General features: G+C 39.2%; 2 protein-coding genes across 3 annotated transcripts in view; one reads left to right on the top strand and one right to left on the bottom strand.

Moving 5' to 3' along the window:
• The window catches only part of PPP2R2D (protein phosphatase 2 regulatory subunit Bdelta), a 38433-nt gene extending 31366 nt beyond the window's left edge, over window positions 1-7067 (top strand). For both annotated transcript variants that reach the window (XM_026710485.2, XM_026710486.2), the window contains exons 8-10: window positions 115-284; window positions 376-467; window positions 4977-7067. In XM_026710485.2, the coding sequence (XP_026566270.1) occupies window positions 115-284; window positions 376-467; window positions 4977-5256 (542 nt within the window). In that variant the 3' untranslated portion in view covers window positions 5257-7067. The remainder of the gene's footprint in view (window positions 1-114; window positions 285-375; window positions 468-4976) is intronic.
• Window positions 7068-7977: 910 nt separating this feature from the next.
• BNIP3 (BCL2 interacting protein 3) lies at window positions 7978-23377 on the bottom strand. The gene is made up of 6 exons (XM_026710503.2): window positions 22724-23377; window positions 19179-19350; window positions 14933-15017; window positions 13489-13595; window positions 12692-12841; window positions 7978-11115 (listed from the first exon to the last, which is right to left on the bottom strand). The coding sequence occupies exons 1-6, from the start codon at window positions 22767-22769 to the stop codon at window positions 11064-11066; spliced, it is 612 nt and encodes a 203-aa protein (XP_026566288.1). The 5' UTR covers window positions 22770-23377; the 3' UTR covers window positions 7978-11063.
• Between the last annotated feature and the right edge of the window lie 245 nt (window positions 23378-23622).

The raw sequence follows: 23622 nt of genomic DNA, 5'->3' as shown, positions 1-23622 counted from the left end.
GTTGTAAGTCAAGGACTATCTAACTGCTTTAGCTAAGCCTAAATTTATTGAAAAGGTAACAATGTTCATCTACATAATTATTAACTGTTTTCATCCCTATCTTGTAATTTTCAGTCTTTGAGGAGCCTGAAGATCCCAGCAGCAGATCATTCTTTTCAGAAATAATATCTTCAATATCAGATGTAAAATTCAGTCACAGTGGTCGATATATGATGACCAGAGACTATCTTTCAGTTAAAGTATGGGATCTAAATATGGAAAACAGGCCAGTAGAGACCTATCAGGTATAGTGCTCATGCTTTAAAAAAAGGAAAATAGATAAATAATCTGCAATGGAAAACCTTCTCATGCTGTTCCACACTTGTATATTTTAAGGTTCATGAATATCTTCGAAGCAAACTCTGTTCACTGTATGAGAATGACTGTATCTTTGACAAATTTGAATGCTGCTGGAATGGTTCTGATAGGTAAGTGGGTTATATACTTCAGAAGTTTTCCTGAACGTTGAAAATGGTTCTATTGTTTAACTGCAGCAAAAATAAAGAGATACAGTTCACTTTAACATATTTACAGTATGACGGTAGATTATTCAGAATTTGCTAGTCCATTGAAAAGGCCAACATTTGGAAACCCTGCTCTGCCTCTAAATGATGACACATAATAGAATGTATAATAGATTAATAAAGGTGCCTCCAGATGTGTATTCATAATCCTGATACTTTGCAGATCGTTTGATTGGATCTGAACTCATCCTTTGAATTTGGAGGTATAAAAATGTTTAAACTTACCTTCTTTATGAGATGAAAATTGAAGTATGGTAGACATTCTAAAGGAAGGGTAAGCAGATTTCTTATGAGAAGGGAACAGAGACATTTCACTACTTGCCACCATTTCCAGGGGATGTGACTTCCCATCTATACCCTGAGAGTTAGTGAACCCATTGCCAAAATAAACTTAAGGAGCCGCAAGCACCTCTCCCTGTTTGGCTCCCTCTTTCTTTGGGGGATATGAGCTAGATGGTTTTATGTGGTGAACCACATCCGGTCCATGGGTTGTAGTTTGCCAAACCGCCTTCTAGCAATTATTAAGTTTGCAAAATATCTACCAAACAACTTTAAGGGATTCAGCATAATAATTTTTTGAAAGACTTATTTGTATCTCTTTTAAGTCAAAGATAGGGATGAGTTAAGGACCCTGTAGCTGTCTCTAAATTATCAAGAAAAAAGCTTACTTTTAGCCGCATTATTTGCGATATCTTTAAAATGAATGTTTGTGGCTGGAGGACTGGAGAATTGCAGCTAAAGCAAAGGTCTTCAAACTTGGCAAGTTTAAGACTTGTGGACTTCAACTCCCAGAATTCCTGAGTTAACATGACTAGAGGAGGAATTCTGGGAGTTGAAGTCCACAAGACTTAAAGCTGTCAAGTTTGAAGACCCCTGATTTAAAGCATGTCTCAAACCAATGTTAGCCCTGCTTCTCTATTTCTAGCTTTTCTCTTAAAAGCAGTAAGTAGAAAATGCTTCTGTAGCCAACATCTATTCATGCCCTTGCTACCTACTCTTAACAGAAGTTAGGAACAAGGACTGTTTATAGGCTCACACGTTTTTATTCAGTGTTGAGTGTGAAATTAACCCCAAGCAAATACAATTAAAAGAAATGTTGCCCAAAGTGTGCACTACTCAAACTTGGAAATGATAAGGGCAAGAATTTGTCAATTGATGCTAAAAAGCAGTCTGTAACTTAGCGTTTCTGCCAATCATATAACACTGGGTGAAAAGCTGCTGGGAGAATTTCTTCCAGGCAAAACCAGAGCTACTTCGGCCTGCCTCTTCCTTCTACAATTGATCTTAAACTGAACAGGCACCCCTCACCAGTTCACTTTTTTGCTGCTGCAAGGAGAGGGGTTGCTTAATGCACCTGGAAGGGTTTTACATGCTAGACAAAGGCATAGATCCTCTCTTAACTATAGCTACCTCCTGATAGACCCAGTTGACTATGCGCTCCAATGGCTTTTCCAGTTCTGGAACCAATGAAGTTGTGGCTAAAAAGACTTTAAGAAAGAAGTTGTTCAGTTTTAGAATATACCGGCAGGATTTCTGGGCTTAGTAATATCAAGAAAAAAAGAGTTGAGGACAAGCCTAATTTACCTTTGCCATTCCTCTGGCTGAATCTCACCGGAAATGAGATTTGGGCCAGTAAAGAGGAGAGCTTCTTTGAGTTGCTTTTATCGCTAGGGGTTTATGGAAGTACCAGGAGAGGAAGGTGCAGTTGTCACACGAACTCCTGTTTCATGCTGCAGACTGAATAGAAAGGGCGACACCGTTGATCATGATAAAGAGGAAAGAGTTCAGAGGATATTGAATGATGCTGTACCATTGCCTTGTAAAAAGCATCTCTTCCTTTCTCTGGGCTAAGGAAGAGCCACATTCGCTGCTATTGGTGCAGCTTAAACTATCATGCTTCAACCTCCCGGTTTTCCTTCTGTTGATATGTTTTCCTTCTGTTTTACCATGCCACAATAATACTTCCCACACATTTGGAAGCTAGAGGGAGTTCCCTTACTGTTCCAAAATCCACTCAACTATTATCTTCCATGCTTGCACTGTAATCAGTGCCCCACTTGATGTTGTTATTAAAACACAAACTATGAGCTTCTTGGTGCTTCTGCATTACTTACGAGTTTATTTTCACAGTTGTGTATTTGATACATTGTAATAATATAAGGAGAGGTTACTTTTAAGATACAGCATATAAAGTAGAAACTACCTCAAATCCAATTGTGCAAGCCTTAAACAGAAGTAAACACACAGAAAACAGGGTTTGTCCTCCTGGGAAGAATGAAAACAGAGACTGACTATGCTGATATGATAAATGCTCTACTGCAAAATTTAAATAAGATGTGGGTGAATTCAAAGAAAGAAAAGACTTTTTAAAAAAACTACTACTCTCTCCTCCATCCCCATAAACCTGTTTAGATTCTAGCAGCAAAGCAAGATACAAACAATAGAGAAACAAAAATCAGGGTACTTTCCCACCCTAGGAATTCCAATAGGTAGGGTTTTCAAAGTTCGTAAAGTTTTTTGGTATGAGAGGACCTATGGCACCACTAAACTCCTCCTTTGTGTTATAAACATCTGAGAACAAAGTTGCAGCCTTGTTTCAGATCCTCCCAAAGTCAGAAGCATGGAGGGATTTCACTGAATAACTGACCCTTTTCAAACCGTTCAGCTCACTTCTATGTGTTGAAATGGTTCAGTGTTTCTGATAAGTGATCTACTTGTGTAAAGTGATTTTAATGAATTTTCCGTAAATCAAATTGCCTTATTAAAAATCTATGCAACTTTAAGTGTTTTTAATGTTCCACTGCAAGGCATCTCAAGCCATCTCAACAATGGGCCTAAAGGGCCTAATATAAACACAATTAAAAAAAAAAAATAACACTGCCATAAGCAGAATTATTGTTAAGTGATGAGACAAGTTCTTCACATGGCATGAAATAAATGCCAGGGTCAGTTCCTGTTAGTGGACCAAATAATATTGTATATATTAATGGAGTTTTAAAGGCAGCGGCTTTAAATACTGTATATATACATGGCAAATGATAGTTACCACATATAAAATTTCTGCATCTACCTACTGTTTAAAAAATTGAAAAATATTGGGTCAAAAATAACTTCTCCCTGTTAACCTAGAGAACTGCTGGTAGCCAGAATGGACAGTATTGTCCCAGATAAGCCATAAAGAGGTTTTTAGAAATCAATATTTGAAAACAATGTATGCAGCAGACCACTTGTTTAACCATTTATTTAATATATTCCATTTTAAGCACACCCTTCTAGATACTTTTAATACCTCAACCACCCAAACTGGCATTAAAGAAATGCCACAGCAAATCATTAAATAACAGTGGCATGATTTCTCAGATCTGTTTTATAAAGAAAATAGTGATAAGCCATAAAAGGATTCTGGAGATTACTTTAGTTTTTAAGACCTACCGCCAGCCATTCAAAACAGAGTATAGATGACTGTACTGTTGAATCCGGTCTCTTCTGCCTACATTATTTTTAAAAATGCTGTCGTATAAAATGGCCTATAAATTGAGGACAGCATGAAGTATGGCAGTGATATATTAAGGATTGACCGCATTTAGGTACAGCATAGTTGCATAAAATTCAGTTTAAACTGAAGAAAATGCAGCCATAAAATGGAACATCCTTTAAAAACAAGCGGAATGTTAAAAAATTGCAGTACTATGACAAAATGGGGGGGCAGGTAGCCAAAACCTCATTTTGGGGGGCAGGGGAAAGGATACCCTCAACTGAGTCTATCTCAAGACACATGTAATGTTGGTAATCTTTCCAATCCTGATGTCTGTACCCATAAAATGCTCTTAAAAAGTTGTAATTGGCATAATTAGCTAGATATGTTGATAGTATATATTTAACGTGACAGACATGAGCTATACATTTGGTGACACAAATGATGAGTGAATAACATCAATCTACAAATCTGATCTTTGAGTCAACAATCCACTTACTAGAACAAGTGGAATAATGCTTAGCCGAATAATTGAGCCAGTCACAATAAAGTCCAATCCCATTACAATAGTCAGGCACATTTGCATGGTCATTCCTGGATTTTGTGATATTCTATCATAATATTTTATATGAGCTATTATAGTGTATTAGCAAATTAGTGACTATTAAATAAATATGAAATAAAAAAGTAGATTATTTCCCTTAGCTTGTATTGTTTGCAATTCTCTCTTATAATTGCTTTAACAATTTACTTAAAGTGTGTGTGTGTGTGTGTTTTAAAGTTCTTATTTAAAAATAGGATTAAAAGTATCAATCCTTATCTGACTTAGTGAACAGCAAAGAGAAGGAAATTGAGTGATTATTTAGGTGTACATTTATAGCAATTATTTTCATCCAGATGCAACAAATGAGTAAAATATTGTTCTTCCTTTCCTACAGTGCCATTATGACTGGCTCCTATAACAACTTCTTTAGGATGTTTGATCGGAACACACGGCGAGATATTACACTAGAGGCCTCAAGAGAAAGTAGCAAACCTCGAGCCATCTTAAAACCCCGGAAAGTGTGTACAGGTGGCAAAAGAAAGAAAGATGAAATAAGTGTTGACAGTCTGGACTTCAATAAGAAGATCCTTCATACAGCGTGGCACCCAGCAGAGAACATCATTGCTGTAGCTGCAACCAATAACTTGTATATATTCCAAGACAAAATTAATTAAAGACGGCTTATTTGAGGACAGAGTTGTCGTCTTGAATAGTTAAGCTCTGTTGTTTATCTGTCAGAGATGGCCTTGTTGTCCTTCCAGTAAAGAACATTGATGCACTTATTTCCCTTTATAGGCAAAGGAGAGAAACTGGCCTGGACTTGTTCGTGGTGTATTTCTGCCTTCAGTGAGGGGGGAACATGGAATTGATTTTTGTAAACAAGGAAAGCCCACTGGAAGCAGAATTGATGGACAATACTTAATAAAAGTCAATATTCAAAAAAAATGTATTTATTTAAGTCTGAGCCTTCCTTTCCAGTTGATAGACCAAAAATCCAACACCCAAGAAACAAATTGTCATAAAAATGTAATTTCTATCTCACATGCTCTTTATCTGCTGTAATATTTGGGCCTTTCAGAACATATATTTGTGCTTTATGCCTGTAAGCATTCTTTCTCTGGCCTTCATCTAAGCTTTAGGTGTTTCTACCTTTGAGCATATAGGTAAGTCTAGAGTCAGGTGTGTAGACAGGTTTTTCATGTATATTTACTCACCAACTGTATCTATAACCACACCTTCTGGTGTAAACCACTTAATAAAAATAACGAACTATAAAAAAGTGTTTTTAAATCTGAAAGTATGTATTCAGTCTTTTTTATTGCATGTATTGAGATTGTGCAAGATATCCGATGGAAAGATTTGAAAATAGTTTGTCCCCAAAAATATTTATTATACAAAATGAGCAGTTTTGGGTGGTGTCCTACTGCTTCAAACTCTAAATTTGTATCCAGCTGTTGTCTTTACCCTAGTTTGTATTGCTTTTCTATGTTTAAAAGAAGATATATGGTATGCACAAAAGAGGTGATGTGAAAAACAGCCCAATTACTTACATGTAGCCTTAAACACAATGGGCCATGTACATCAGAACCTTCAATAATCATTGTTTCGGTTAATAGTAAATATGCTTTACAATTAATGGTAATGTGCATATATTAATGTACATTACATTTTTTACCCTTAGTTCTTTGTTTTCAATATTTTTTTAAAAAAATACTAAACTAAGCATAAGCAGATGCAAGTATATTGCCCCTGAAGCTCAACCTTGTATGTTATTAAAAGTAATTATGCCAAACAGGAGCACATTTAGATATATTTCAACTCTTAATCTGGGCCTGTGACACTAGGAGACCTAGACCTGGTTGTCTTAAGGCTGATGTGGAAATGTATTTATAGAATGCTAAGTTTCCACTAGGAACAGGGGCAAAGAAAAATACATTTCTTTTATGATTTTTTTTAATAGAAGTAGGAATAACTCCCCAGTATTTCACTGTAAACATCTCTGGGAGTGAACCTAAGAAACAGCAATGGGCACAATTTTGATAAATTACGTATCTTCCACTTTCTGTAAAGTTAACTGCTGAATGTGCCTATGAAATGCCCCTTAAAATTCAGGCCCTTTGAGCTTCCTGAAGATAAGATAGGGTGATTTGTTAATGTTCTAAATTAAATGAAGGTTTAATATGATTATTAAAAGTGTGAGTATGCAAGAGGAATGTGTCTCTGATCTTATCCTGTCAATGTTCATGGAGTGCCACTCGTCCTCAGAATCTAACACCAATTTGGTGGATCTAAAAATAAAAATCATATACTGTATCAGTTGTGACACTATTTGCAAATCTTGAAATGTGGAACCAATAGGTCATTTAACCATTAGATTGACTTTGCCCCCCCCCCTCCTTCCTGCAAAACAAATACAATGGGTTTGTATATAATTGTTCTATTATTTTGATCAAAAAGTTTAATAAATTTTAAATGTTTACCTGAATTTGTACTGTGTACTTTAAAACTTTTTCATTTTTTTTCTAAATTTGCATTAAACGCTATATATATATATATATATATGTATATATATATGTATATGTATATATATGTGTGTGTGTGCATGTTTTCGCTGGTATTTACATGTATGGTATTAAGGTTTCTTTGGGTATTTTCCCACGTCTTAATATTTGTGCTTTTATTATTATAGTTTCTGCAGAATCTCATCTGCCATCCCCAGGCTGGGTTCTTTTTAATCTTGTGTGTCAGGCTTGGCAGCGTTTTTTTGTTTGAATTTGGTGCTGGCTTTCTGCTTTATCTGAATGGTTTTTTCCTCATCCTGATTGGCTGGGAGTCTAGGTCTGTTCTTATTGGTCTTTGAGTTGCTGTGTTCTTGATTGGTTGGCAACATTGTGTTTTGTGCATTGGGGTTTCTTAGTGCAGGTTGGTTTCTTGTGAATGGCCAATAATTAAATAATAGGAAGCTAGGTTTTATTTGGGTAGCTGGCTGGGGCGTGTTTGGGCTAGAGGTATTGGGGCGGGGGGGTCTGTTTGTGTCCAGGTGCTTGCCTGGATTGTGGTATAGAGATTTTTTTGTTTGTGAGTGCAGGCTTCCAGATGATTGATAGTCTGGTGGAATCATCTCTTCTATTCATACTATTAGATCTTTTATCAATCTCTATGGCTTCTCTGATGATTCTGTAGCTGGGGTTTTCTATAGTGGCTTGGGTTTTGGTGCCATTGAAGTCGATGCTATGACCAGTAGCTTTCATATGTTGGACTAATGAGGAAATGTGTTCCAGCTTTTTTATTGCATTCTTGTGAACACAAGATGTTTATTTAGAACACAAGATGTTTATTTATGTTTATTTAGTTTCATCATACATTAGTGCACTAGAGAATTCAAAAGCAACATATAAGTTTACTCTTTCTTTATTGGTTTAGCACTGAGCAAACAAAAATATGGACATCTGATGTACTATTTCACAGCTTACTGATTTGATAAAAAGCTGGAAAATAACCATTTTATATGCTCACCATTTATCTGACATGATAGCCAGTAGTGACATTGTCATACAACTATTGTACATACTTCGATTCATTTTTTTTTAAAGAGTGAAATCCGCAGTACAAATGTGATCACACGGTAGCTAATTGAAGAACAAGCGATTTTTGAATAATCTTGGCTAATTTACTAGATCAAGGCAAATCCCCATTTCATAAAATCTATGATGGCTTCCAATAAATGAAATTTAAAAGAACAAAGTTTCTCTTTTCAGATGATGGTGTATTTATTTAATTTGCAATCATCAAGATAATGATCTACTAAACTATGGTCTAAAACAACAACAACTGGTCACTAAACCTGTTAAGTCAACCCATCAACACAGCTGCTATCTGGTTTTTTTTTCCAAAGAATCTGTTCAAGACAAACTATAAAACCTGTGGTGCCTCCACCTTTATAAATATATAGCAACTAGATAAATTAAAAGTTATTCAGTTGATCAAATAGCATTTACTGCAAATGATGCAAGCTTGTAAAAGATGCGTGGACTTCATTTCTCAGAATTCCCCAGCCAGCCATGCATTTTGGAAATTGAAGCGCACACATTTAACGCTGCCAAAGTTGAGCAGCATTGCAATAGGATGATCTGAGGGGCACAGTATCAGTTATTCATTCCAGTTCTAACTCAAGCATAAAATAAATCACATGCCAAATAAGATCAAAATTGGTGTAAGAAAAAAAAAATTACACCAATACTATAGAAACATAATATAGATCCTAATCATCCCCCTCACAAAAAGCAAAACAAATTTTCATTAGGAAGTCCATAATGGCAGAATATTCACGGAATCAAAACAAAACAAAAAAACCAGCAGCTGGTATTGCATGACTGAAATCCCACCTCCTCATCCCAGCGCACATAAAAAGGGGATGGGACTTCGTTTTCAGGGGTGCAGCTGCCATCTTGACTGATATTCTACCCCCTCCCACACTTTTAAATTAAACCCTCTTGAGAGAATAGCTATGAAAGTACTTAATCAAGCCAACCTTTCGGCAATGCTATGCATGCTGTAACCCAGAAGCTGCCTTCACACATAAAGCTAAGGCAATTTTTGTTTAATGACACTTTATTAAATAAGTTGTACTGTCTGGTTTATACATCGTGTAAATCATAAATGTATCTCATCCTTTATTGTAACCGATGAACAATAAGACCTTTAAATAAAAGTAACAAGAGGCTACAATGCATTGTTTTTTGTATGAGAAAATCTCAAGTCTTACTAGGCTAGAAGCCAGGCAGCTAAAATGTATAATGAGAGGCCTTAAAACAATGCCAGTTCAATGCTGAGCTTGCAGGTTTAATTGTGGCCTTTGCTCATAGTTTTCAGCATAAGGATATCCTCCCTTAAAATATCATTTTCTTTTAGGGGTTATTGAAACTATGTCCAGAACCTAGCATAGGCCCTATATCTTTAGTCCCCAATTTTTGTAAGGAATGGGGAAGCCTGGATGGCCCGCACCACCACTCATACTTTGTAAATCTTCCTTATGAATAGAACATGGAAATCATAGAAGACATTTTTCAGACTAGAAATGAATCTTCCTTAACATTTCTATCAGATACTATGACTCAATGTTGAACATGTGGAAAGAATGTGTGTGAATGTCAAGCCATCTATCCATGCCTTGTCTTTATGCTCATTGTGTTTCCATTCTATATAACAGGGATCTGGCCTGTTGCACATCTAGAATAAAAACAGCAATATGCAGGAGAGGGAAAAAAGCCATTCTCTCTCTCTTCCCCTCCCTCCCTCCATCTCTCTCTCTCTCCCTCCCTCCCTCCCTCTATCGATCTATCTATATATTCCCAGCTCCTTGCGCATCTACGGCAGAAAGAAAGAAGAAAACCAACATGGAAAAGCGAAGACAGCAAAGCAGCTTCTGACAAATGGATATTTCTTCTATAACTGCCATCATCCACCCTGAGCAAATTCCTATTCACACAGAACAGACCAGTGGCTAACAGCTACAGCATTTGTGATTAAAAAGGCAGACCCAGCTACCCCAATATGACTCACTGGTGATGACTTAGAACATTAAGCAATGCCTTGAAATCAGAGACAAGAGATTTCTGTTTATCAGTCAAGAGGGGAAAACGGAATGGGTAATGCTATTTTCCCACAATGAACTTCTTGGAAGAAATTCCTCAGGGCTTGCTTTCTTATAAGTTTTCTGACCACACAATTTTGGGCTGACTGAGAAAAATCAGATTATGTATTACTAAACCATTGTCTCAGCAGCTGCATACAAACTTTTGCTGGAAACAGAAAGAAAAGGTTCCACATTAAGACATACACATATCAAAAACACTCTGCACTGATTCATGTTTACATTTCAAAGCGCCTTACTAATTCATTTCATCTCAAGTAGGAAAAGTGTACTCTTAAGAAATGTTAGGCCATTCTACTTTAGTTGTCCATAGCTTTCTTTTTTTGAAATTACACTGGTGTCTTTTTCACAACTAATCAACACGAGTCTTTTCACAACTGGACAAATTGTACATTAATTCCTTCCCAGGAATATTCACAGAATATTTGGGGGTGGTTTTTTTTTCCCTACACTGTTCATTCTTGCAATAATAGTGACGAAGAAAAATCTTCAGCAGGATAATGAAATGTGGGCCCCTGTGCATGCTGAACAACATATCCCAATATCCTTTGCTACTGGCCCAAAGTTGGAGTTTCCTGGAAGTTGTAGTTCTGGTTTCCCCACTCCTGATCTAAGCTACACTATATTAAATCATGCAAATAGGGATTTACATATAAGAGCAGTTGGGTAGTTGGACATTCTTCATTTCCTTTTGCAAGAGCCTTTTATGCAATAAAACATACATCCCCGTATTATGATTATACAATTTGAAAATTTCTTCAGTTCACCGCTTTATAATGCCTGGATGAAGTTTGTGACAATTTGCAAAAGAAACAAATTCATTTCTTTTTACAAGGAGCTGCTGGAAGCTGTGATTGTCAACCGTTTTCCAATATAAATCCTGAAACACAAAAACAACCAAGTAAGAATTCTGATGAATTTGAACTGCAATTGCATTTTCAAACTCGCCTCTTTTCTTGTGAATGTAAGTCAGTTATAGACACAAATCACTCAAAAATGGACTAATCTGTGCAGCTTTTTTTTCCAATTTTGGTAGCTTTAAGATGTGTGGACTTCAATTGCCCAGCTGGCATTCCCAGATTCTAGATTTTATTTTCAAATGTAATTGTTCAAAAATATTCTTGACATACATTAGAAGCATAAAATGAAAATAACATTATCAGTCCAGGTGATACTACAGGTAGTCCTTGACTTATGATGACCACTTAATGATCATTCGAAGGTATGATAGATCCCCCCAAAAGATATATATTATGAAAGTTCCAATGGTTGCAATCACATGATTGCATTTTGGATACTTGACATATGGCCTGAGTTTATAGCCATTTGCAGTGCCTCATGGTCACTTCAATGCAATGTATAGTTTTTGCTGCCACATTTTCTTAACAACCATTGCATTTGTTAGCGATTATGATGTTCATTTAACAACCGTGGCAAAAAAAGACCATAAAATTGGGCATGGTCCCATGACCCGTTCAGCAACCAACATGACTTACAACTATAATTCCAGGTGTAATTATGGTTGCAAGTTGAGGTTTACCTGTATCAAAACATGTTTTCCATTGATTTCACATTCATTTGTATGCTCATTCCACAGTTTAATTATGAACAAATGAATTAGATCATTTCATAAACCTGCGAATTTATGAGTAACAACTACTTTTGCAACAACAGTGTATAACATAAGACCCCAGTGACTGGTCTTATAAACAATAGGAGGCATATCTGTCAGGTTGTACAATGCAGCAAATGATGTGATTGATATCTGAGAGGAGTCACTAGGAAGTCATTGAGTGGATTCTCACCACACTTGAAGCCATAATGCAGTTAGGATTTTAGGACTTAAGACTATGTGTACATATGGACTACAAGTATATACAAGGTAGGGTACCGATAACCTGCCAGCTAAATATTTTCCACACATTAACATTTATAAAATCAGGGTATTTTTATAAAATGCTTTTTTAAAAAAGCAGAAGGCAATCTGCTGTAAAATTATAAGGCCAACATGTGGTCTTCTCAGAAGCAGGCACTTGATGCCATTCAGATGTTGAGTACAATTCCCAGCATCTTTCATCATTAACTTGGCTTCCTGTGGATGCTGGAAGTTGCTTTTCATCAACATCTGGACTACCATCAATGGCCTAAACTGGATTCCCCTCTTTTGGTGCACTCTGTAAATTACGAAATGTTAGTGACCGAGCTTCCAAATGACATCTTAGCAATTGTGAACCCAGCCTCAAGCTTCCCAGGATTGTGAGCAGGAGCTTTTTCAATCCTACCTGGAATGGTCAGGGAGTGAATGCCACACCTTTTGCAGCTAAGGAACGTGCTGTGCTAGTAAGCAGTGGTCTCTCCCTCTCTCCAATAGTACTAGGAGGAGTCAAGAAGGTCTTGTTGATGCAGCCCACTAGATTCCTGGCTGTCAGAGTAGATGATCTAAAACGAATCCTTACCCTAATCCAATGGCAAGCAGATGGGAGAGCAGCAGAGATGGCAAGAAAATCTTCAAGAATTCTGCAGAAAATATGCCTCCCTTCTTCATCACACTTGTGTTTCTCATGCTGAGTGTAGCTGCGCGCTTTGGGTGTTTAAAGAGAAATTCCCTGGTTTATGAGAAGATAAAAACATTTTTTTATTCGGAACAGTTTGCAATCCCATTTATCTATATATATAAAAAAGCAAAATACCACTCACACATCATCACAAAATGTCCCAAATCATAAAGCTACACACTTGAAATTTGGCATGTATGTTCCTCTTGGCTTCTAGGTGCTCACTAAGAAAGGATTTTTCGAAATGACCATCAGAGCATTAGTATTTTGTATATTATTATTAATACGCTCTGATGCTAAGGAGTTCTGCTCCCCCTCCCCACCTGAAAAGAAATCTGTTCCAAATGCAAAACACAAGCAGCAGAGAGGAGTTTCAGTTTTAGTTTCACAGCACCAAGCAGCTTTAATACAGAACAGTTGAGTTAAGCCACGCACAGGCTCCTTGCTGTCTTCTTGCTCACACAGCAAACACTATTTCAGTTTCCAAACAGCCCTCAACTCTCTCACACAGACAGGACTCTAGCCAGATGAATATCGATGGATGCTGGTAGGCAGAAGCAGAATTTTTCCCCCTTATTTTCCTCCCCCAAAACTAAGCCCGACCACATAGTTTTGTAGCGAAGCACGGGTATCGAGCTAGTATATTTATAATAATGGAAACAAACAAATCTGCATTGTTCATTATCAAGATCACTCACTTGGGGGGAATATTCTCAGGCCTACTTGACCAGTCCCACATCCAATCTGAATTTTTCTTCAGAAGCCGTTCAACTTCTTTCCTTCTTTCCAGAAAATCTTCTTCAGACTAAAACAAAGATAAGTACAATCAAGTGACCTGGGTCCATTCTCAGAATAGAAATATCTAAGGACTTTGGATCCAGGGTACCACTTCTTTGCTCCTTAAAGGCTTTGTGGCTTTTCCTGGAGTTTCATAGTAGAAATATAAGTCCAAGTACACAGTTTGCGTGAAGGAGGTACTAAAGAGGCACAAAGTCTCAGGAGAGATGCAGCTTGAGAAGCCACAAATAAATGAGAGTGTCACATGGATCTATCCTTCTGTCTCTCTGTCTGTCTGTCTGTCTATCTATCTATCAATCTATCTATCATCTATCATCTATCTCAGGGGTCCCCAAACTGACAACTTTTAAGACATTTGGACTTCAACTTCCAGAATTCTCTAGCCAGCATAGCTTGAAATCCACAAGTCTTAAAGTTGCCAAGTTTGGAGACCTCTTATTTAACCATATATCTATCTATCATCTATCTTTCTCCTATCTATCTATCTATCTATCTATCTATCTATCTATCTATCTATCTATCTATCTACTTTTCTTTCTTTCTCTCATCTTTCTTTTTCTTAACTGCCCATTTCATTCAGAGAGGGGCTCTGGGCTGTAGAGCGACCCTTCTCTATACTTCCACTCATCCATACAATGAGCTCACATTTTCTATCTGAAGTTAAATCACTAGGAATTTGGAAGCCAGCTTTCACAATCCGACAATACTCTACTGCTCTGTAATATTCAAATCAAGCCAAGCTAACTCAACCAAGTCTGAGGTGAGATGAGGCCGAATTTTGACAAGAGAGATTCCCTGGTGTCTGAATAAGGTAAACTAGTCACAACTGAGAAATAGCAAAGTCCTGACAAAGTCACTTCACAAAAGGAAAGTTTTTCCAGCATGAAAAGATTCCTTGTTAAAGAGGATCAAAGTGGCTTCCTACATACTAGCTAACTGGATTTCTGATAGCAACAGAAATGCTGCAGAGAAGTTCAGAGTGTATTGAAGCAAATTTTACTAAGCCGGAGTTCCATGCTTGGAACAAATAAAGTTCCAGCAGCTGCATTTTCCTTCAAGTAGCATTAGTGTTTAGATAGTTTCCAATACAACTGTGTCATTCATGCAGTGATTTTCCAAACTGTGTGCCAAAACTGAAATGGGTCTGCTAAAAAAACTACAAAGCACATTTCCCATCTATAAATGAGACTCTGCAGAAAATACAATCTCCCGGGAAGAAGGGATTTTCTTCTCTTAAAGAAAAACACTACTACACACACACACACACACACACACACACACACACACACACACACACACACACACAAATCAATTCTTATCTGAGTGTCTCTGTGAGCAGTTTACCTGAGAACTATTCTTTTCTCCGCTGGCACGACTCTCCACTTCTGAAGTTCTGTGAACATCCTGAGGTGTCTGGGAACGTGGTGGACTTTGGGAGGGAAAAAATGAGAATAACCAACCAAGAACAAGACTCACTGATTTATCAGGACCATAGAAAGCTAACTTCAAATCCCAATAAAGTTCACAAGGCTACTTAAGATCTTGCAGCCAAGCCTGCCTCTTTATTGTGATAAGAACAGAAATAGGAAAAACTATGTTATGCATTCTGGAGCACCTTGGTAAAACGGACAGAATGTTGTTTTGCTTTTTTAAAAGTAGGGACATCTTCTCATGGTAAATTGGATAGCAATTCTGGTTTTGTGAAAAAGTAATAGCTTTCTTCACAAAAATTTTAGTGGGTCCAACCAATGTAAAGGGAGTCTGAGTGAGCAAATACCACAATCTGTTTAGTACTTGCACAATCATCCAAAAATGCAAAAAATTAATTAGTATTTAATTGTTCCTGGAATCCCTCATAGTGTCAATTAAGAGTAGGTAGCTTCTAATGTCATCAGCACTAATAACTACATAGAAAAGGCTTAAGCTTCCCCTTCCCAATTAATCATCAGCCCCATTACAAAATAATCCTGTTTTGACTTTAAATGCATTTTAATTTACATGTAACTTTAATATATAAAAAGGCACTTTAGTTAAGTTTAGTCTGATCCAGTTCTCTAATCCTGAACATCTCAATCATTTTGTGGCTGTGTTTGCAAAACACACTGAACCACAAACTAGCTAATCACCTAATCCACTGTGGAAATGCTATCCCTATTATTTTATGGTTCCAGGTGTTGAGCAATCCCACTGCACTCAAATTAACTTACGCCAGAGTTCAATTAGCCATGGATAAGTATCTTGCCCAATGGCAGATAAGTGGTCAGTTACATCAACACTACTGTATATAGTGGCTGTGCGATTTAAAATTATGCTCTTATAACTCACAAGCTTTGGAATGCAAAGAGTTGTTTGTCTGGGCTCCCTCTTTTTGTTAATTTATTTAAAGCATTTTTACATGACCAGAAAGGCACCCAAAGCAACTCATGACTGACAGGCTCTGTCTTCAGGAATACACTTTAAAAGATACTCCAGAGAAAAGAAGAGGAAGAAATACAATCTAAGCTTAAGAAATGCAGCACCAGTATACAATCACTTAGGACAGTGGTGGCTAACCTTTTTTGGCTCCTGTGCCAAAAATTGTGCGCGCACCACCACCCAGAATGCAATGTACGTCCCCTCCCCTTGCCCCTGTGCATGCATGCACAATTTCCCCACCACCACCACCCCCTTACCTGCACCGCGCCTCACAGCTGATTTTTGGTTTGACAGGAAGTGATGAAACAGGCCTATAATTCAGCCTGAAAAGCCTTGCAGAGGCTTTTTCCAAGACTCTGGGAAGCCGAAAAAGACCTCAAACCAACCAAAAAAAAATCAGCTGTGAGGCACACACATGCACAGCGAGGTATTTGCCTGCAGCTCGCATGCCAGCAGAAATAGTTCTGTGTACCACCGGTGGCACACGTGCCATAGGTTCGCTATCGTGGGCCTAGGGCAAGGGTCTTCAAACTTGACAGCTTTAAGACTTGTGTACTTCAACTCCCAGAATTCCTCCTCCAGTCATGTTAGCTCAGGAATTCTGGGAGTTGAAGTCCACAAGTCTTGCCAAGTTTGAAGACCCTTGGCCTAGGGAAATGTAGCTGGCTAGGTATCAATTAGGACAAAGTCAACAGATAAACATTTCAAAGACAATAGCTTTAGCCAATGGTATAATGCTACTTCCCATCTTTCACCTGACTCTTTAAGTACTGAGGATCCTAACACAACCGCAATCTCTCTAACCTTTCAATCATTCACCAAGCAACATGCAATGGATTGCAATCATCTTTACTTCTATTGATTTTTAAAACAAAGAAAATGTCATAAGCCAATCAGACTCCATCTCCTCCCATCTGGAGGACCAGTGAAAGACTATAATATAATCTATCAATGTCCATTCTCCCAGCTACAGTCCCGCTATCCTCACTCCTGATGATGGGGGCACAGGTGGGCCTCATTTAGCAACCAAAATTGGTACCAGCAATTCAATCATTAAGTGAACCAGTCGCCAACATGACTGCACTTACGATCTTACTTCAATTTTATTTTGTTGTGCAGACCTGCAAAGGTCGTAAATGTGAGGATTGGCCACAAAGTTTCATCGTCGTCGTAACTTGATGATGGTTGTACAAGGTAGTTGCTAAATGAGAACAACCTATAACCCCAAAAAGTCCCCATAGCATTCTCCATACAAACGGAAATAAAATTGCAAGGACACCCATCCTATAGGCGTTTCTAACCACATACCTTTCTGTGCGTGTGCCAAATAAATTTGCAAAAAATATCAGAAAATTTGCTATGATGGAAAGTCTATCGAGAGAGGTAGAGTATAAAGAAAAATATAGGAAACTTCCAAATGTTTCTTATCCATTGTACCACCATTCCCTAGCAGCTGTGAAGACAAAATGAAAGCATAGGGAGAGCTTTGCAACTTGGTATTTCCCCTGAACAGTGTGGCCAGGGTGTACGGGCTGGACTGGGATGAAGGCAGTGATAAAATTCAAATGTTTTTACTACTGGTTCTGTGAGCGTGGCTTAGTGGGCATGGTTTGGTGGGCGTGGCTCGGTGGGCGTGGCAGGGGAAGGATACTGCAAAATCCCATTCCCTCCCCGTCCCACTAACCTGGTTTCCAGCTCCGTTCTCCTGTGCAGGGCAACATAAGAAGACCCAGCCGATCAGCTGGGACTCGGAGGCAGAGAATAGATGGGGGCAGGGCCAGTCAGAAGTGGTATTTGACTGTTCTCTGTTCAAAATTTCCACCAACGGTTCTCCAGAACTGGTCAGAACCTGCTGAATACCACCTCTGGGTGGAAGCAGATTAGTTCTCATCAATTTGTGCAGGAAGACATAAGTCCTAGGAACATGAGGCTGAACCTCTTTGATGGGGATAGAGATGAGAGTAAAAACTGGTTGGAGCTCAGGAAATGGAGCAAAATTCCTACAAGCGGAAAGACAGCCCACTTGCAAAGCCTTCAAAGGAACAACAATTCAAAGCCCAGATTTTCCCAAAAGAGGCTGTCCCCAGAGTTTTTCTCAAAAGCCAACATCATCTCCAAGTTAATCGGGTCTGGAACTGGTCCCAAAAGTGGCATACAACCCTAATCTAATATTTGCTTAGTTTCACAATGAAAGATCACTTCATTCTCCCAAGCCATGCCTCTTGTTAGCTTTGGAATGCCTCACTTAATAGATGAGTCCGGTTTTGTTTAAATAAAAAGCTGAACTTAAAAAGAAAAAAGAACAGATTACACCATGAGGGCAAGATGACCATGTCTCCAATCAGTAGAAAGGGCATCAGCTGCAAGGCCAGGGATAATTGCATCATCCGGATCAGACTTCTAATAGAACAGTTTAGAACAGGGGTCTCCAACCTTTGCGATTTATGGACTTCAACTCCCAGAATTCCTCAGGCAGCACATGCACTGGCTGAGGAATTCTGGGAGGTGAAGTCCACAAGTCGTAACGTTGCCAAGGTTGGAGAGCCCTGATTTAGAACACTTTCACCCAGACAAATCAAAACAAAACATACGTTTAGCTTTGCTTAAATTAGGTCCCGCTGCTTAAATTAGGTCCCACTGCTTTCAAGAATCCCAAAAGGCCAAGCATTTACTTCCCCAGTCCGATACCTTTCCATGTTTTTAAGACTATACCTCCCATTATCCTCGATAACACCCATGGAGAAGCATTGCCTATGGCTGGTTAAAAACATTGTTGAAATATCTGAAAGTCAGCCAGAGGTAAAGGTAGTCCTCAACCTACAACCGTTCCTTTTTAGTGACCGTTCAAAGTTACAACGGCACTGAAAGAAGTGACTCATGACCCTTTTTCATACTTGTGACCAACTGACTCATATTTCTGACCACTGCAGTGTCCTGGGGTCACGTCATCCCCTTTGGAACAAACAATGGGGAAGCCAGATTCACTTAACAAACATGGCAAGAAAGATCGTAAAATGGGGTCCTTAGCAGCATGTCCCCTTTAGCAGCTGAAATGTTGGGCACCACTGTGGTCGTAAGTCGAGGACTACCTGAACATTTAACTGAAAGAGGAGGAAATGCATTGTGTGAGCAGCCTGTGCTGCCTCAGTGTGTGTGTGTGTGTTTGTCAGAGTACCTGTCACAGTGAGAGCTCTCGCGCGAGCTACTTCTTCCAGACTCATGCTGGGCATCTAGAAGAATTTTCTCCATGTCACCATTATAAATAGAAACTGAAGCAGGAACTTGTTCCTGGCTGGCCGGCTGGCCACCGTTCCCATTGCTGCTAAAGTGCAGTTCTACCCAGGAACCTGCTTGGCAAACATTGAGAAAGAACAAAAACCACAAGGATTTATTAGGAAACCAGCCACTTTCGTTTGTTGACATTCTGCTTCAAGTCCGACTTCACCGCCTCCTCGGCTTGCGTTTTTAGGAGGCACAAAGAATACTCAGCTTATTGCCTGTTAATAATAAAACTCTGTTGCAATGGGAATGGCAAATGGCGTCTCCTTCCCCTACCCCACCCCAGCAGTGCATAAGCATTTTATATCTACGGTATCTCATGGCTATATTGCTCAGAACAAAAGCTGTGCTTCTATATTTACTATACAAGCACTCTAATACAGTATAAAATGGTTTTTTAAAAAAAGATTTTTTAACTTCCCTTTATTTCTCTTATAAATAACTCAAAGGGGGGAACATATCTAACGCTCTTTCCCTCTATTTTCCCCACAACAAAACACCCAGTGAGGGGTGAGTTGAGAGGGACTGACTGGCCCAAGGTCACTCATGTGGGGCTAGAACTCAGTCTCTTGGTTTCTAGCCTGGTGCCTTAAATCAGTAGACCAAACTATAACTCTGCAAGGTGCTCATTTTAATTGTACAGCAAGCTCATTTTCCACGATGTGACTATTCTCATTTTTAATTTTTTCAAGTTTACTTAAAAGGCTTATGCATTTTAAAAGAAAACATGATGCAGTCCACAAATAAAAAGTTGTAACCATAACAGACTGATATTATCATTGTGAGGAATAATTGGCTATACCACTAGTTTAAAAAATATGTAAGGGTCTTTAGACCAGTCTTTAGTTATTGGAAAGGTAGCAAACTGGAATCCACATGATTTAAATGAGAGTAAGCTAACTTTAAGGTAAGTGGAGTGAAATCATGCTGAAAAATGGGTTTGTGTGGAACTATAATGAAATGACATAAGAGAATCGAACTATCAGAAAACATTCCTCTATCCAAACATCTGTCTTCCTTATTTTTTTATGGGCAGTTTTCTGTCCCAACTTGTATATTTTACAGTGCCATTCATTGGCCTGTTTCTATGGACTGCAATTCTCAGGATGCTCAGGATACAGAAGGTGAAAACAGGAAGTCAAATGGGCAGAAAGAAAGGACAATCCACTGACAGGAAATAGGCAGTATAGAGCTTCTTTGGTATCAGATCTTAAGATATAGATTGCACTCACACAACATATTTCATTTAATTACTGCAGAATGTTACCCAAAGAAATTCCTCCCTAGGCTAACCCGAAAAATAAACAGTCTAAATCTTGTGAAACATTCCCTCACAAAAACCAAACTTATATTATAAAAAGCTACAGTAGTTCTTGCTCACAAGGCTTAAGCAAATAAAAGCTCTCTGGTACTTTGATCTGAATGTGGCAGGCTGCAAACTAACAGACAATGCTTTTCACAGGCCTAATTTCATCTTGAGAAAAGCCACAGCCGCTGAATTTCTCTTCCAGCCTATTTTTGGAATCTTATGAGGAATTAACTAACAAAACTGCAAGAGAAGAGAATGGAAGACATGTACCTATATCCAGTTAACTTGGAATAAGAAAATTGGAAAAGAGAATAATATAGGCTCTTTGTATAAGAGTATTCATTAAAAAAAGAGATGTTTAAAAGCCAGATTCGTACCTTATCTACTCTGTACACCAAAAAAACAAGGCTAAGAACTAAAACTGCATAATTCACAAAATATAAAATATACAATGTGGTGGCAAAAGTGATAGATTTTACATCTTACATAACCCTGCGTGTATGATTAATTTATTCTCCCATTTAAGTTTCTCTGAAGAATGTACATTTGTTTCTATAGTCCTAACTGTCCAATAGGAAAGATTCAATTTAAATTTCTTTTAGTGTCTAGGGAGTGGGAAGGGAAAGTGACATTGTGTGCATGTATACTCAGGGATGAAATATACTTCCTGTGGGATATACATCAACCTATCAACACATTGTACCAGCCTATTTAAAAGTTCCAAGCAGAATCAATTAGAATGATTCCCAAGGAAGTATTTGTATCAAGTGAAAGTAAGCAAGACCAAATATTTGGAAAGCTTTTCTGGAAATGTTTACTGAACTTTTCTCAAGTTGGACAAAATACTGATACTTTCCTTCACGAACAATAGCAATAAAACATAAAAACAACAATTCTGTGCTCACTTTTCCTTTGGCACATTATGTGACCAAACCCCAGGAAAAGATAACCTCTAACATTATTTGATTACAAACCCAATCTAAAAACGGGAAGAAGTCCCTTTTATGTTGCAATCTACTTCCAAGTTTTTCTACATGGGGCTATAAATCCCATGATGTCAGCTCTGAACCAGCACAATGTGTCAATAAGTTCCAAGGCCAATTATTTACAACCGTAAAAGCTATTAGTAAAGGGCTGAGTCACATAGGCAAGGATACTATACCACACAGCCAGGGAACATAGCTGCTAAGTTACAACAACAGAGCTGTCTTTTCTCCCCTTCCAAAGAACACGGGGTATTTTAAAACCATTCCCCCTTGCTGGTTCTGAGCCAGCCAAGGTAAAAATCAACTCAATGGCAAGAAAAAGTCCAAACTAGAGAAAACTCTTATAAGAGTTTGATAGCTCCAAGAAACAGAGGAAACCCTGAATGACACAAAGGTAACCCCAGGTCATTCGGTATTTCCTCATCCTTTGTTTCTCTTGCCCTCCAGAAATAATTCTAGAGAAATTTTAATTACACGTAGTCCTCGACTTACGACCACAACTGAGCCCCACATTTCTGTTGCCAAGTGAGACATCTGTTAAGTGAGTTTTGCCCCATATTATGACTTTTTCTATCCTGTTTGTTAACTCCGCAGTTGCTATAGTAGTGACACAGTCCTTTAAGTGAATCTGGTTTCGCCTCCCCCCCCCACCCTTGACTTTGTTGGTCAAAAGATGGTAAAAGGGGATTGCATGATCCCGGGACATGGGCGACCCGTCCTAAATACGAGTCAGTTGTCAAAAGCATCCTAATCTAAATCACATGAACCATGGGGGATGCTTCAACGGTCGTAGGTGTGAAAAACGGTCGTTGAAGTCCCTTTTTCCTGTTGTAAAGAGTGAAAAAAATGATCCCAGGTCCCTTTTTTCAGTGCCATTGGTAACTTTCACCTGTCACTAAATGAGAGGTTATAAGCCGAGGACCACCTGTCCTAGAGAGAATATTAATATTAATTCCAAGCCTTTAGGGGGCGGGGGAAGTTTCAAAACTAGGTTGACCTAGGAAGCCTTGTTTCTGATCAGTCCGGGAAAGTATAACTTCAGAGGCCCCTTCTATAAAAGGCCCAGTATTTAAAGGAGTCCCAAGTTTTTCTGTCCTTGTATTTTCCCCATCTGCTGTGTGTTTGAAAGGAGGGAGGTTCTCTTACCCTGCAAATTCTCTTCTTGCACTCCCGAGGACTCGCCCGAGGCCATCGCTGGCGGGACAGAGGCGTTTCTATTTCGGGGTCCCTCCTGAGTTGCTGGCTGGGTTGTTCCTGTCCGGCTCCGGCCAGGAGCAAGCGCTACCGCCGGACACGCGACGGGCTGTTTTGGCGGCTGGCTCCGCTCGACGTTCCCCCTCGGCCGCTCGGCTCCGGGGAACAATCCCTGCCTGCTATTGTTATTGTTGTCGCCGCTGCAGGTTCTCGGGATTGTGACGTCAAAAAGGAACGGGACGCCCCGATTGGCTGGCGAAACCAAGCTTCGGCACGCCCCCCCACCTCCTCCTCCTCCTCTTCTCCCCGCTTTGCTGAAAGCCTACAGGGGCGGGAAGGGGTGTCTTTTTAAGCGGCTGTGGAGATCGATGCCTCGGCCGCTGCCAGTGATCGGATCGATCGACCGATCTGTGTACCCGATCGAGCCGCGAGAAGGATCGCGCTCTCGAGAAAGCAACAGGACTTTCCCCATCCCGACCACGCATGGGGGGGGGAGGACTCAGTTGCGGGATCTAAAAACAAAGAAGCGCCCGCCCGCGCCCCCGCTTTGCAGTTAGCGTCTTCTCGCTTTCTGCGGGATTAGCTGAAGTGGGTCGGCAAAAGATCGAGATTGGTCGGCGGGGCATAGCTTAGCCGTTCTCGATTGGACGAAGGCTAAGGAATCCCGCCTCGGCTCTGGTTAAACTTTAAGCCGTGCTCAGTATGGATTTGGTGTTCCACATCTTATCCGCCGTGCGCTGCTCTTCTCGGGCGCGCCCCCAGCCTGAGTTGTTTACCCATTTTGGCTCTCAGGGAACATTAACCTTCTGTGAGCTGCGGTTCCGCTTCCCTATCGCGGAGGCGGTGATTGA

Source organism: Pseudonaja textilis, chromosome 4, assembly GCF_049901715.1.
Source record: "Pseudonaja textilis isolate UNSWEBS1 chromosome 4, rPseTex1.2, whole genome shotgun sequence".
NCBI classification, from domain to species: domain Eukaryota; kingdom Metazoa; phylum Chordata; class Lepidosauria; order Squamata; family Elapidae; genus Pseudonaja; species Pseudonaja textilis.
Note: the sequence above shows the minus strand (reverse complement) of the source record. Positions and strands in the feature narration are given on the sequence as shown.